The sequence below is a fragment of the Tachypleus tridentatus genome, chromosome 11 (genome assembly GCF_004210375.1).
Source record: "Tachypleus tridentatus isolate NWPU-2018 chromosome 11, ASM421037v1, whole genome shotgun sequence".
NCBI lineage: Eukaryota > Metazoa > Arthropoda > Merostomata > Xiphosura > Limulidae > Tachypleus > Tachypleus tridentatus.
In genome coordinates this window covers 71619254-71634507 of record NC_134835.1, presented here as the reverse complement: position 1 = coordinate 71634507, position 15254 = coordinate 71619254, and the positions used below count along the sequence as shown (strand labels likewise).

The 15254-nt window shown below is 33.4% G+C and overlaps 1 protein-coding gene across 6 annotated transcripts in view; it reads left to right on the top strand.

Moving 5' to 3' along the window:
• Positions 1-12705, top strand: part of LOC143232425 (RNA-binding protein FXR1-like) — a 72457-nt gene extending 59752 nt beyond the window's left edge. For all 6 annotated transcript variants that reach the window (XM_076467873.1, XM_076467878.1, XM_076467876.1 and 3 more), the window contains one exon: positions 11429-12705. In XM_076467873.1, the coding sequence (XP_076323988.1) occupies positions 11429-11793 (365 nt within the window). In that variant the 3' untranslated portion in view covers positions 11794-12705. The remainder of the gene's footprint in view (positions 1-11428) is intronic.
• Positions 12706-15254: the final 2549 nt, after the last annotated feature.

Sequence of the window (15254 nt, the reverse complement as noted above, 5' to 3'; positions counted from 1 at the left end):
TCCTTTGGCTGAAATAACTGCAGTGAGACACTTCTTGTAGCCATCTACTAGTCTCTGATATCAGTCTAAAGAAAGTTTGCCCTACTCCTCAATGCAGAATTTTGTCATCTGTGAGATGTTTGAGGGGTTTCTTGCATGTACAGCCAATTTCAAGTCACCCCAGAGAATCTCAATGGGATTAAGATCTGGGCTTTGACTCGGCCATTCCAGGACTCTCCATTTCTTAGTTTTCAACCTGTCCTTGGCAGATTTACTGGTATGTTTTGGGTCATTGTCGTGTTGCAGGGTCCAGTTTCGCTTCAGGTTTAATTTTCCTACAGATGGTCTCACATGATCCTCAAGCACCCTCTGATACACAGTAGAATTCATGGTGGATTCTATGATTTTGAGCTGTCCAGGTCCTGCTGCAGCAAAGCAGCCCCAAACCATGACACTTCCATCTCCATGCTTCACAGTTGGTATGAGGTTCTTTTCCTGGTATGCTGTATTTGGTTAACACAAACATGTCCTCTGTTCTGGTGTTCATATAATTCAATTTTGGACTCATCTGTCCAAAGAACATTATTCCAGAAGTTCTGGTCTTTGTCTACATTCTCTCTGGCAAACTTCAGTCTGGCCTTTATGTTTCTCTTAGAGAGCAAAGGTTTCTGATTGTAGAGGCATGCACTTTCACATCAAGTAGCCAGACCTGCTGTAGGTCCCGTAATGACATTTTAGGATTTTTGGATACCGCTTTTAGCATTTTGCAGTCTGCTCTCAGGGTGAACTTGCTTGAATGACCAGACCTGGGCATGTTGGCAGTTGTTTTTAAAGTCCTCCACTTGTTGACTATTTTCTGGACAGTGGAATGGCTGATTTCAAAATCTTTTGGGATCTTTTTAAATCCCTTACCAGACTCATAAGCTGCTACAATTTTCTTTCTGAAGGCCTCAGACAGCTCTTTTGCTCTCACCATGGTGCTCATTCTCACTTCAACAGGCAGAAGCACACCAAACTAAATGTCTGAGGTTTAAATGGAGCAAGCATCATTCAAAATGCTGAGTAACAATCTTCTAATCATGTGCACCTGGTGTGATACACCTGTGCATGAGTTGAGCCATTTTAAGTGGGAATAAATGTGGGGGTGTCCTAACTTTTTCCTCAGGTAGAATATGCATTTTTGTAGAATTACATTCACAGAAGATCTTGAAGTCTTTTCTTCAGGTTTAATTGTTTTATTATATTCCTATAATCTCTCAGTATTGTTAAAATTGAGATTAAGTATCTGTATATCCAAAAATGTTACAAAAATACACAGGCTTTCATAGGGTGTCCTAACTTTTTCACATGACTGTAATTGTAGCATATGAAAACCGTACTTGAAAAGTATGAATTTCATAGTAAGACTGAAGAAGATCAGTGGGAAAATGTATTAATGATTTCAGTACAGCTTCTCAATTTGATTTTAGTATGCATTCTTGTTAAAAATTTGAGAAATATAGTGCATTTGCCATTCATTAGTTTTTTTTACACTTAATACTAAATTACCTCATATATATTATTTCTCTTAAAATCTTTCCTGGAAGGAATTATTTTCAGAGTAGGTCATCCAATTGCAGTTTTAATGATTGTGCCATTTTGTATAGCCATTTCTGGATAAATACAACTGTAATGGAGGTCCAGAATTAATGAAGAAGTGGAACATATAAATGTTATTTTATTTGCTTTTGTTTCTGTTATTATAAATTTGAATTACGCTCTTGACGTGTGCAGGATATAAACCATTAACTGTCATATGAGCAGGATAATCAAACTTGGCTAAGCTGCTTGGACAATTTATGGATGTCGAGAAAATAATACATTTCTCATATTATAAAAACTTTTTTAAGCAAATAATGACATCTCATGAGTAAAGCAATGATTTCATAAGCTCAGTATATATTTCTAACAGTTAGCACAATACCAGGTATAGATACTGACTTGTCTAATTCTGCAGTGAATTTATGCCAGTGTAGAAACAAAAGTGTTAAATTAGAAAATGGAGATCTTAGTGGTAATGAAGTTAATATATAGTTCAGAAAATATGTTGCTTGTGAAAAATTAAGAACAGGAATAAGAAGAACAGAAGGAGAAAACTAGAGCAGCAAATTATAAAATGATCACACTGAAAAAGATAATACCTGCAATATTTGCTGAATATTCAGGGGAAAAAACACATTAAGAAATCAACAAATATACATGGGCTGCTCCATTGCAAAATGTTTGAGGTTGTGTTGTCCTTATTTTGATTATGAAGGGAAAAACTTCTACATAGAATATTTGAATATTACATTAATGTAGGTTTTTAACTTGACATCCATAAGATGTCGATGTCAATGTTGATTTACTTGTAATGTAAACATCATGTTGTTTTATCATGTATATACTTAAATTTGTTGTGGATAAAAATCATAAACATTTAATTTAATTTCTGCTTTATGTAACATTAATTATTAAACTATTGCAAGTATTTATAATATTGGAGACTGATTTACTCTAAAGAAATTTATAGAATTCTATATGTGTGTGTGTAAAAGTGAAACAGAACAAAATTTGTAAACCTTTTGTTATTTATGTCACTTGTCAAGTTATGGGTTTTGTTTCTTGCTTTCTGTTCTAAGCCTACAGATGTCTATACCTGTAGGTGTCTTACTGGAACCATTGTTATAAGTAATAAGGATCACATTATTTAGTCCATAACTCTAGGTAATTCTGAGAACTTTTTTGAACTAAACTTTTTTTTATCAAGGTTTTTGTTTATGATACAAATCTTGTTTTCTGTGATGTTTTTAGTAACATTGATGTTAGCTGTTTATTACATAAATCCAGTTGGGAAGATATTATTGTGTTGTTTATGGCATTTTTGTACTTTTTGACATTGCTACTATTTAGGAACTAGGTTTACAGTAAACAAAATTACAGTTTTCTGAGAGGAAAGACAAATATATAAGAAAAGATATCAAAATTTAAGCACTATGCAAAAACTACCACATTTAATAATTTTAGTAAAGCTATAATATACCAAATTTATGTGTATAAGTAAAACCATGGGGTTCATGCACCTTAATCATACAAGGAGTAATGTAGTAATCCTAATCTAAATTACAATAAATGTCACAACAATATTACAAAAGTTTTGAACTGAATGTTAAACTTGATGCTTGAAGTATTTTCAGAACTAATGTGCAAGAAACAAATGGCTTATATGATTGCTGTATCCCAACTGGCCTGATGAACTCTAATATTGAGAGAAACTTGTCATTTGCAATGGATATGATAGACATAATGTACTGAAACATTTATGTACATTTATTCTTGGAAAAAGTGTAAGAGACCAAATAAAAAATGTAGCGTTAGAAAATACAATAAGCTTAGTACTATTGTCTCAGGACAGATGTAATTGCTTATAAACAATTGTATTTGTTATAAAATGACTCAGAATTATGGTTAGTGTTTGTTGCTTTAAACAGCACAATTAACAAGTAAATTAATTAAAGTAAGTTAATTAAAATTAACAAGTACCCCTGCTCAATTGATTTTTGTTAGTCCTGTAAACTAGCATTGGTTGGTTTCAAAGACAACTTTCTGAATATGTTATATACATTAGTTATGTAACTGCAAGGACATTATATGATGATTGTGCTTTATTCTGCTGTGTTTCCATATAAAGGTATTATTTTTTGGATGCACAGCTTAAGTTGTAAGCTCTTGGTCACCTTTGACCTTTAAATTCTTCTCACAACAGATATTATACAGTTACTCCTGTTAAAAATACATGTAAATTGATAAGACTAAAGTATCAGAAACATTCAAAAAATATACACAGAAAAGAAAGAAGTAAATTCCAAGTTCTTTACTAGACTTCATATTATTATGTATATCAGTAACCTTGAAATTAAAACGTTTAACTAAACTGGTTACTAATGGATACATCCAACAATAAAAATATTTTTTATCAGTAAAAACATTCACATTATGAACCATTAATTTCTTATTTTTACTAAACTGTTAAAGCATGATGAAAATATATTTTTATTTGGTGTTTTCAGCCATTACTATTTTTCAATTAATTTGCTAGCTGTCTTGCCACCGTGATTTCTTATTATTATTTTTGTATAATTCAGGGTTGTTCAGTGTAAACAGTTAGTATCAATAGTGACAAAATTATCAGCTAATTGAAATTGTTGTTCCCAGTTTCTGCTATTTTGATTATTCTAACTATCCTTATCTCATATGAGAATAATCAGTTAGTTGAATATAATGGATCAATGAGCTTTATCCCACAAATTTAAAAAAAACACAAAATGAGTAGAAAATTTAATCTTGGATTCAACTAACTCCACAAACTGCCACATTTTATATATTGTGTAAACAAAATATTGATGTTTGTCATTCATTCACTGTCCATCTCAGCATAATTGTCATTGATGATTGATACAGCATTCTGAATACATTCATTTCTGGGTGGTGATCCTTTGATCCTGTGTTTCTTGACATTTTGAGTCTTAGGAACTACATTACTGACATTATGTATCAAGCATCCAGTCACTTTTGTGTGGCACAGGCAATATCAGGGTAGTGTTATGTGCTTCACTTTGACTGTCATTCTGAATCCAGAGACAGTATACATTATTGAAGTGTTGCAAGACAATATCTGTATGTAGAAGACCTTTCCTTTTATCACTGACCTACGTGCCATATGTTCTATCCTCAGAAAACAGTCCAGTATCAGTTGTAAAAAACACTGACAATTTCCATATAATTCTCTATGAAAGAAGTATACATTTCAGTAAGTACTATGTTCAGTGCTCCCTTCCCTCCACACCCCACTCCAATAGCTCAGCAGGAAGTCTGAGGGATTATAATACTAAAAAGTAGGTTTTGATTCCTGATGGGAGCACTTTTTAAATAGCCTATTGTGTAACTTTTTGCTTACAAAAGAAAAGAAACAAAACTGTCCAGTAACACTGTTCTGTGCACTCACTTTTTATTTACATCAACAATTTAAAGCATATTTTTGATAAATTATGAAACATTGTATTCCTTTGTGTAATTCAAAAAGAATGACATTGTAAAGGAAATTCAATGCATCTTTTATTCGTCATTCCAAAATAGTTGCATCGTGTGATTCTATCAAGGAGTAAATGTTTTCATCTTGATTATGAAATAGCTGATGAGTAATTGCTTTATCATTGTTTCACCTGTCAGCAAGGTATGAATCAAGAATTCACACAATGCACCTATCAGAAGATGCAGATGTAGTAATTTTAGTCTTGAACCTATCAAACCTGATCTTCACAATATTTGGATCAAATGTCATCATTTTTTACAGATATTTTCTTCTGTCTTCTTAAGTAACACTGTGTAACAAAATGTTTACTTTTTCTTGTTTGTTCCTGGGCAGAAAGTGTTATTTCCCAATTGCTTATGCCAAAAGTAAATGGAAAAGAACTATTTTTCTCTTCAAACTTTGCTTTTACAATTTCATAAGTGCAGCTGGTGAGAGAAACCCATACTACCCCAACCAGAGACACCTCAAAGACTTGATCAGGGATCTTGGTCTTACAAAGTCAAATGCCAAGCTTTTGACATCTCAAGGAGTGGGATTTATTAGATGAAAGTGTGCAAGTTGCAAGTCTGAGGAAGCGTCACCGACATTTTTCAAGCTTCTTCGCTCGTCAAACTGGGCTCTGCCTCTGCCACAATGTATTTGGTCTGTGCAAGGCAATTGGAATTGCCTGTAGCCCGAATGAGTGGCACCTCTTCATTGATAGCTCATCCAGAAGCCTCAGAGCTGTGCTGCTCCATAATGGGAATAAGCATTCGTCTCTTCCCTTGGCTCATTCGGTGCACCTCAATGAGGAATACAACAGGGTCAAGACCTTGCAAGAAGCCTTGAAGTATAATGAGTATGGCTGGGAGGTTATTGGAGACTTCAAAATGGTGGCATTCCTGATGGGTCTCCAAGGAGGCTTTACCAAGTTTCCCTGTTATCTCTACCTTTGGGACAGCAGGGACACTGCAGCACACTACAATGGACCAAGTTCTCTGGAGGAAGGCACAATGTCAAGTGTGAGCCACTAGTAGACCTCCAGAAGGTGTTGTTCCCACCATTTCCCATAAAATTGGGTTTTATTAAACAATTTGTCACAGCTCCAGAGATGCCAACCATTATAATTTGAGCATAATCATTACAATTTTGGTGTATACATTACAACTGTACGCTCATACAGACAAATATGACTTGTTGCAACTCCCAAATTATTATATATTATATAGGCCAATACAATAAAGTGATAAATTGTTCCCCCAGGGCTTGAAAGGGGTGAAAAGAAATTTTCTAGTGAGATACAAATAAATTTTGATAATAAATAAAAGACATAGTCCAAATGACTACTTGCAATAATCATGTTTGTGCTTGATATAATAAAAAATATTTGTATCTCCGACGTCTACCAATAGTTTGGGTGCGTTGCTTCTCCATACTGGGTACGTGGGGGAATCCATAGTTATGTTATCAGTGCTTGTCAGCCAATCAGCGCTCGCGTAGATGAGTATTTCTTGTTTTCTAAGCAGCATAGAAACACCAATGTGATCATTCACAAGATGGAAAAAAAAAGAGGCCTCATTCACCAAATTGTCTGGTTTCTGGCAAATCTAAAAGGACTAAAACTGTGAATCAAAAATTTAGGAAAGAGTATAGTGCAAAATATCCGGTCATTGCATCAAAAGACAGTGACAGTCATGCATTTAGTTCAGTTTGTTATGTCGATTTTTCTGTGGCGCATGGCGGGATAAATGATTGTTCCAGACATACAAAATTGGCATCTCACCAACAAAAAGCTGAGGCGAAGACAAAAACAATGCAGATAACAACATTTATGAGCAAGTATTCAGAATATGAAACCATAAATGCAGAAGTGATGTTCACGCAATTCGTCATTGCTCATAATTTACCCCTAGCTGTAGCTGATCATGCAGGACATCTATTCAGAAAAATGTTCCAAGACTCTGATACAGCAAAAAAATATGGCTATGCTAAAACCAAAACTACAGCCATTGTACGAATGTTGGGTTGTGAAGATGACAAAATGAATTTAAGCATACTTACTAACAGTGTTTACAGTTTAGCCACATATGGATCCACAGACATGGATGACTCAAAACTGTATCCAGTGGTTGTATGATATCTTGACCCTTTGCTTGGAAAAATTATTTGTTCTCTTTTGACAATGGTGGAATGGAAAGAAGCTTCAATGGGAAAGAATATTTTCAAGCTTTTGGACCACAAACTAACATAGAGGAAAATTCCATGGGAAAACTGTCTTAGTTTTTCTTCAGACAATGCCTCAGTTATGTCTGGTATAGGTAAAGGTGTGATGGGACACATCTCAAGACGACAGCCTAGCATTTACTTCATGGGCTGTGCCTGTCACCTCATGAATATTGCTGCCCAGAAAGCTTCCAGAGAACTGCCCTGCCCAGTTTCTGATATATTGATAGATATTTACTATTTTCTGGACAAAAGTGCTAGCAAAAAACAACATTTCAAAGAGTTTCAAGGATTATGACAAAGAAACAAGAAAAATTCTACAACTTGTTAACACAAGATGGCTATCACTTGGGGTGTGCCTCAACATAATATTGGACATGTGGAAGCCATTGAAGAAGTTTTTTCACTGTGAAAAGGAAAAACTAGATTCAAAAGGATCTAAATGTGCAGCTCAGTCAGGCAGTAAGACATTAACAGTCAGGATATTCTCTCAGCCACACAGGGACATAGTCAAGACACCCTCTCAGCCACACAGGGACACAGTCAAGACATCCTCTCATCCACACAGGGACACAGTCAAGACATCCTCTCAGCCACACAGGGACACAAGACAAGTCTCCAAAAGCAGACAAAGAAACATTTGATATAACTCAATATATGTTCAGGCAGTCTGACCTTGAACTAAAGAAGAGACAATCAGTGAAAAAAAAGAGAAGAAAACGAAAGCTAGCAAGAAAGTAACCAAGAAAAGTTATGTGCAAAGCAAGTTAGATAAGTTAACAGTTTTCTTGTACAACAAAATGAACTTGTTATTTTGTCTTTTTCTTCAGTTTGCAATTCCTTTATTTCAGCAAGCCAATTTGATATTGCAAAGAGAAGAACCTTGCATACACATTATGCATAGAATTCTGTTTACACAAGTTAAAAATATACTTGTCAGATACATCAAGCCAGAATATCTTGAAGGCAACATCACTGAACTTGACTACAACAATGAATTCTTACACAAATCTGATGAAGCAGTTTCTATTGGAAATGCTGCCAAGGAATACATTGTTAAATATGAAAAGAACCTGGACCTGATCAGCTTCTACACCAGTGTCAAGAAATACCATATTGCAGCTACAAATTACATGATGAAACATTTCCCTCTAAATGATGAACGTCTGATTCACGCAGAGGTTGCTGATCCAAAACTGAAAGTCAGCAAAGACTTCTCTTCTCTATGCTTCTTCACAGACAGATATCCTGTCCTTGTCAATACACATGAGCACGACACTATTGATAAGTTGGAAGGGCAATATTTGAACTATCAAATTGATACTTTCTCAGAAACTGTCCTTCAGTTGAATGTTGACAAGTTTTGGGTTCAGCTATCTACAGTTAAGGATGGCAACCAGAAGTATGACATTCTGTGTAGGGTTATTCTTGGAATTCTTACAATCTTCCTTTCTAATGTTGACAGTGAAAGGATATTTAGTTTAGTGACTAAAAACAAAAGCAAGTTCAGACCAAACTTGAGCACCTCAGTTTTGAGCGGTATTATAACACACAAGATGTGTATGCAGTCAAATGGACAATGTTGTTATAACTCCCAACCATCCAGAGACATTCTCATAAAAAGCAAAGGTGCAACAGCTGCAAAACTATTACAATAAGTGTCATAAACATGATATAAACTAGTCCTTACACAAAGGCTTTTTCTGCTTATTGTTTGTACATGTTCAGTGTTGTTTTACCAGTATGTTTGTTACTCTGGATTAAATAAAAGACATAATTTCAAAATAATTTTTTTCAAATTTATTTATTAAATACACAAAACACAGTCATAAATGATCAATGTATAGCAGTAATAAATAATAATAATATAATAATAAACAGCTTAGAGACATTGGTCAGGCCTAGTAACTGCAAATGATAAAGGGCTCTGTCTACAATCATTACGCTCAGTCATTTGAAATAGTTGGCATCTCTACAGCTCTTGATAAGGAGTCTACAGCCTTCAAGTACCTCCAAGGCTTCTTCCGTAAGCTGTCTGAAGCAAAGGTCAAACCTGGTGTCTTCATTGGACCACAAATAAAGAAAATCCTGGAGTGCACAAAATTCCCCAAGAAACTCAGTAGACTCAGTAGGAAGGAAAAAAAAAAACTTGGGGCAGCTTTGTTGCAGTGGTTTGGGGCTTCTTGGGCAATCACAAGACAGAAAATTATGTGGAACTGGTTGAGGCTCTAGTGAAGAATTATGGTAGGATGTCCCTGAAAGTCCATATCCGTGATGCTCATGTTGATAAATTTAAGGAGAACATGGGAACATACTCAGAAGAGCAAGGTGAATGCTTCCATCAAGATATACTGGACCTTGAATGCTGCTAGCAAGGAGCGTATAAATAAAGCATGATATGAGACTATATACGTGAAAGTGATTTACATTACAGTCGCAAATCTCGAAAAACTACTCACTTCTAAACATTTTTGTATAACTCTAGTATAAATGCATGTAAATCTTGATTGATATTTTATTCAGACCTTATGTGAGTGAAAATGTGCAAATTTGCCTGTTTTTAAACAGAAAATAGGTTAATTTCTAAATTTAATTATCCAGGTCACAAAAGCAAAGTTTGAAGGGAATAATGGCCATTTTCTGTACTTTTACAACATAAGCAATTAAGAAATAACGCATACTGTCCATGAACAAAATTTGTGTTACATAGTGTAATCATATAACCTATTAAGCCTACACTTTACATGGATTACAACACACATGTATTTCTTCGACGTGACTAAATTACGTATTGATAACACTACTTCAGTTTTAGCATTATAAGCCATTCATTAAGCAATATTGTAAAAAATTATTGGTTCCATACTAAAAAAAAGTCTAAATTTTATTGGATAATGTGATTTATAAATTGTAACCTTGTTACTGGTTTTACTGAGTAAAATTGGGGATTTATAAGGTTAATGTGGATTTTTTCATTAATATATTAAATTGTTGTAAATAACAGGTTTAAATTTTGGGATATGACAAAAATGGATTTGACACTTGCATAAATAATTATTTTTTTGACATTATCATTTTTAACAATGTCTTATAATATGTATCACACCTCCTAATGGTAAACAACATGCAATTGTCTGGAACTATGTAAAAAGTGGAACTCATAATAAAAAGAAAGTTAGTGCTACATAGGACAAAATGACATTAATCTCCACAAAATTCTATGTGTTGATGTACAAAAATGTAAATACACTTTGAAAAAATGTCTTGTACACAATTGTTGTTTATATATTGATATAATGAATGTGGGCCTTTTGTTTAATTGGAAAATCTATAGTATCAGTAAATTAGTATTGGCATTTTGCTTTAGTGTTAAACTCCAGGTTATTTTCATGGTATTGGTAAAGTGAGTGATAAACACTTTTGTTGTGTAATTTATGAATGGTGAAGGATCTATAGAACAGAATACTAAAATCAGAAATATGGTAACAGCAACTTTCATAGTAAGCAAGTTCTAATATTAATGATTACAGCATTTAAATTTTGGGTCACTAACCAGCAGCATTGTGAATCTCAAAGGGATCTTTTGGGATGTGTAGACTGATCTGTCTATGCATAGTGTTCTGCATAATTCTTTCAACAACAGAAGTCTACTTGTTTGTCTTCCAGTACTATGGGTTAAAATGTTGGAGTTATTAGAATCAGAACTTATGTACTATAAAAGTTGCTTGTATCATGTTTTTGATCTAAAAATGTAAATAAAAGGTTGTTTTATGGTATTGATACCCAACATTCCTACATACTGTATGTTAAAAAACATGTTAATGTCAATTAGATCATCACAGCTTTTGTTAAGGTACATAGAATATATTAAATTATAAACATTGCTGCATGAAGGACTTTTGAAAACTGCATAATATTAAGTTAACAGTTTTGTTATACCAATAACTTGATTTTCTGCAATACATTTTTTACTGTGCTTTATATTTAAACAAGCTATTCTAAGATATGTTTGTATATGCAATAATTAACATTTTGTTGCATTACATAAAACATTTATTTCTTGGAATTATAATTTTTTGTTATCCTTTTAATCATTGAATAGCTCAGCCTTTGTAACCCTGTTATTTCTTCATGTAGAGAGTGTATCATCTGTTGAAGGGTTTCCAAGTCAAAGGCGGCGACAAAAAAGATGGAGCAAGCATGAAGATGGTTCATTTTCGAGCGAGCAGCCCCGTCAAGTTAATCGTAGATATTCAGAACCCCGTGAAGTTGGAAAAGGTAAAGGAGGGAATGATAAGTTTGTTCCTCCTCGAAGGATTAAAAGAGAACAAACCAACAGTGTGAATGGTGAAAATAACAGTGAGACCTCTATAGAATTAGCCAGTGGTAATGTTGTTTCTTTAAAACAACAAAAAGAGCCTATTCAGTCTAATTGCAAGTCGGAGATATCAACAGAGCCAACAATGCCTAAAGACGAGCAGATAGTTAATGGAACAACTTAGAGGTGACCTGTTTTACCTAGGTTTGGCACTGAAATTTATGTAATTATACATTAAAAAAAAAAAGATATTGTTTTAATTCCCCTAAGCAGTAATATTACTGGTTCTTGCAGATATATACTATTCTGCTTCGTATCTTTTTATGTGATTGTCTCCACTTATTAACCTGAAAGACCGAGATAAAAATCATTCATAGTGACATAGAAACCAATACAGACCACTTCTGAAGCAAAGTTTCAGAAATGCTGTGTGTTTAGATGCCACTGCTCAAGCTGTAGGTGCATTTTTCAGCCTAGTGATTTGAAGAACAAATGCTATGAAGTATTTAGTTAAACAAATTTGTTAGGTTTATCATCATTTCTATTTTACATGTTTTCTTCATTTTGATAAAAAGGTGCCTGGGAAAAGGATAAATCTCCAACTTTTATCTTTATTTATTACTTTTAGATTAAAAAAGGACTAGGAGTCAGTGGTTTTATGCATTAATTCTGTGTGTGTGCATGTGCGTATAAGTGCTCACGTTGTGTGTTTTGGTTTTAGATGTTATTTTATAATGAAAAGTTCATTTATAAAAAGCTATGTACCTATGGAAAAGTGCAGTGTAGTTACAGTTTTCTCTAAACATGATGTTTGAAAAGCCATGTGTTAGTTGTTTACTCATGTTTTTTTTATTTAAGAGAAAAAAGAATGTCTTAGGAAATTGCCTTTGCCTATAAAAACTCTTAAATGTGCTAGTAAAAACTGTTTTATCTGGTTAAAGCTTTTCATGCCTAACAAGGTAGATTCTGATATCTCATCAGCTCTGTAGTTAGTGTGGTTTTGTGACCAACTTCAAGAGCAATTTATGAAATTGTAAGTGTTCTGGTTTTTGTAATATCTTGGCTTTTATCCAATAAATATCTTGAGGAAGCTCTAGAGTGCCTTATGCGTTTTTTTCCTTTCACTTATATTTCTTAGTATGTGGTTTATATATATCATGAAATCTTTCTGGATTCATTGCACAAAGATACATTTAAAAAAATAAGTTTTCTTAAGTATTTCATTGTATTGTTTTAATGCAATTATTTGAAGCTGTTAGGGTAAAAAACGTACTGTTTCCTCTCAGTTGTGTGGCAATATAAAAAAAAATGCTATAAATATGATGTTACAGATGGAATTCTTTATTTAAACTAATTTAATGTGACCAGATAATTTTAATGGTCCTAGCTAAAACTATTTTAAAACTTCAAAATACATTGAGTGTTCACCATATATTTGGTTTCACAGAAACTAATTAAAAATACATTATTTACCAGTTTGGTTGGATGAATCGTTAAGAAATTTGTGTAATAAAATATTTAGAATGAAACATTTAAAAATATATTATTTTAAATGCTGTACACTTAATATTCATTTATTGTGAAAAATGTTTCAACATTTTTTTTTTCATTACAAGTTACAGCTCTTACAGTGATGAATATTATTTTCAAAACACATATAATGTTTAGATCATTGGTACATTCATCCTCAAGTGACTAAAAATTGTCTTCCTTCTTCCTAAAAAGTTGTTAGACTTTTCTAATGTGGTCAAATTTTGCTTTATAGCCTTATTTTTTGTTTAGTTTTTTTTTCTTTTTTTTGTTACTAATTTGTAACTATGATGTCTTCTAATGGACCTGGTTGTGGTTGGGTATGAAAACTGCCCATTAAGTTGTTCTTGATTTTTGGAATGTTGAATATTTATTGTAATTCCTTGTTGTTGTCCTTCAATGAATTAGATGGAAATTCTTCTTGTTGCTTTGGATTACTTGTTGTTCACTGGATTTGTGATTTGAATCTATTATTACTTTTTTACAGAGACCTTGGAGTATGGTTTTTAAATCTAATACTGTAATGGTGGGAGTTGATGTGTAGTTAAGACTTTTATTTATGGCTATGGTATGATATTCACTGAGTTGAAAGTTTTTGAAGATGGTTATATTGGTCTTTACAGTCTCTGGTTCTATGTTTGTTTGGGGTTTAGCTGACAAGCAAAGTTATTCTAGCATTCAAATGATAGCCAAGCTTTTAAAGTAGGTGCTTTTGTGCATTAGTGATGAAAATAAATTACAATCTACAAGGGTGTTTACTCGTGCAAAGTTACTATGGAGATTCATTTTTGCGGGAATTTTTTTTTGTATTTTTCTATGTTTCATCCTTTATAATTTGTAAAAATTTTATTTTGGTGTCTTCTCTGATATTTTGATTTTTATGTCGGGCAGGAGGTTCAGTTTTATTTTAAGGAAGGTTTATGTCAATTTTTTTTCTTTCTGCAAGTTTTTATAAATGTTAAACATAAAATTACATTATTCAATTTCAAATTTTTCTTGTTTTTTGGAATAGAGTAACTTCCTTCCTATCCCTCCATGACAGTTGATTCTTTCAATGAAGCTTGTATTGTTTAATGGCAAAATTAGGCTTAGCTGGCTTTTGTAGGATTCATGACAGGGAAATTAAACAATATCTTTGATAAAAAGGGATTAAATTTACGTATGTATAGTTTACCTGTTCCTTGCGGGTTTTAAATGGCTTTTCTTAGTTTCAGCATTTTATCTTTCGTGCTACTTCTTGATATTGAAGAATCAGGTTAGACGTATAAAACACAAACCAGACACTCTAAAGAACCTCGCGAACTTTTAACTCGGTGAATATCAAACCATAGCCGTAAATAAAGGTCTTGGCTATGCAGTAATTCCTCCCACCATTCCAATTTATATTTAAAAACCAACTTTGAAGACCTCTGCAAAAAAGTAACAACAGAATCAAATCGCAAATCCAGTGAACAACGAGTCCAAGATCACGAGAAGAATTCCCGCCTAATTCATTGAAGGACAACAAGGAATTACAAGTAACATTCAACATTCCAAAAATGAAGAACAACTTAATGGGCAATTTTCATACCCAACCACAATCAAGTCCATTGGAAGACATCATAGTTGAAATTAGTAACAAAAGAAAGAAAAGAAAAAACTTGAAAAATACTAAACAAAAAAAGAAGTCAATGAAGCAAAATTTGACATTAACAGAATGAAAAGGCGTAAAACTTCTCAGAAAGACGATTTTTTTTAGTTTACTTGAGAATTATCATACCAGTGATTGAAACGTTGTGTCTGTTCTAAGAAATAATCGTCCTTACTGTGAAGGCTGTAACTGCAGTAAAATGCTGAACACAAAATTGAGAAACTTTATCTTAAACGTGGATGGTAATAACAAGAACATTGAAACCTTGCATACCCACAATCGTAATAGGTTTTTAAAGCCATATGCAATCAAAATATGTTTCAGAGGACTTTCGGAGATGTGCAAAAGAATTCACGATGCTTATCCTGGGCGGGACAGCTAGGGTGATTTTTTATCTTTTAATCTTTGTGGGTGGGATGATAAAGCTCGTGCACCCCACACCCATATCCCGACACCCCGGGGAGAAGACCACTGACAGGGAGACT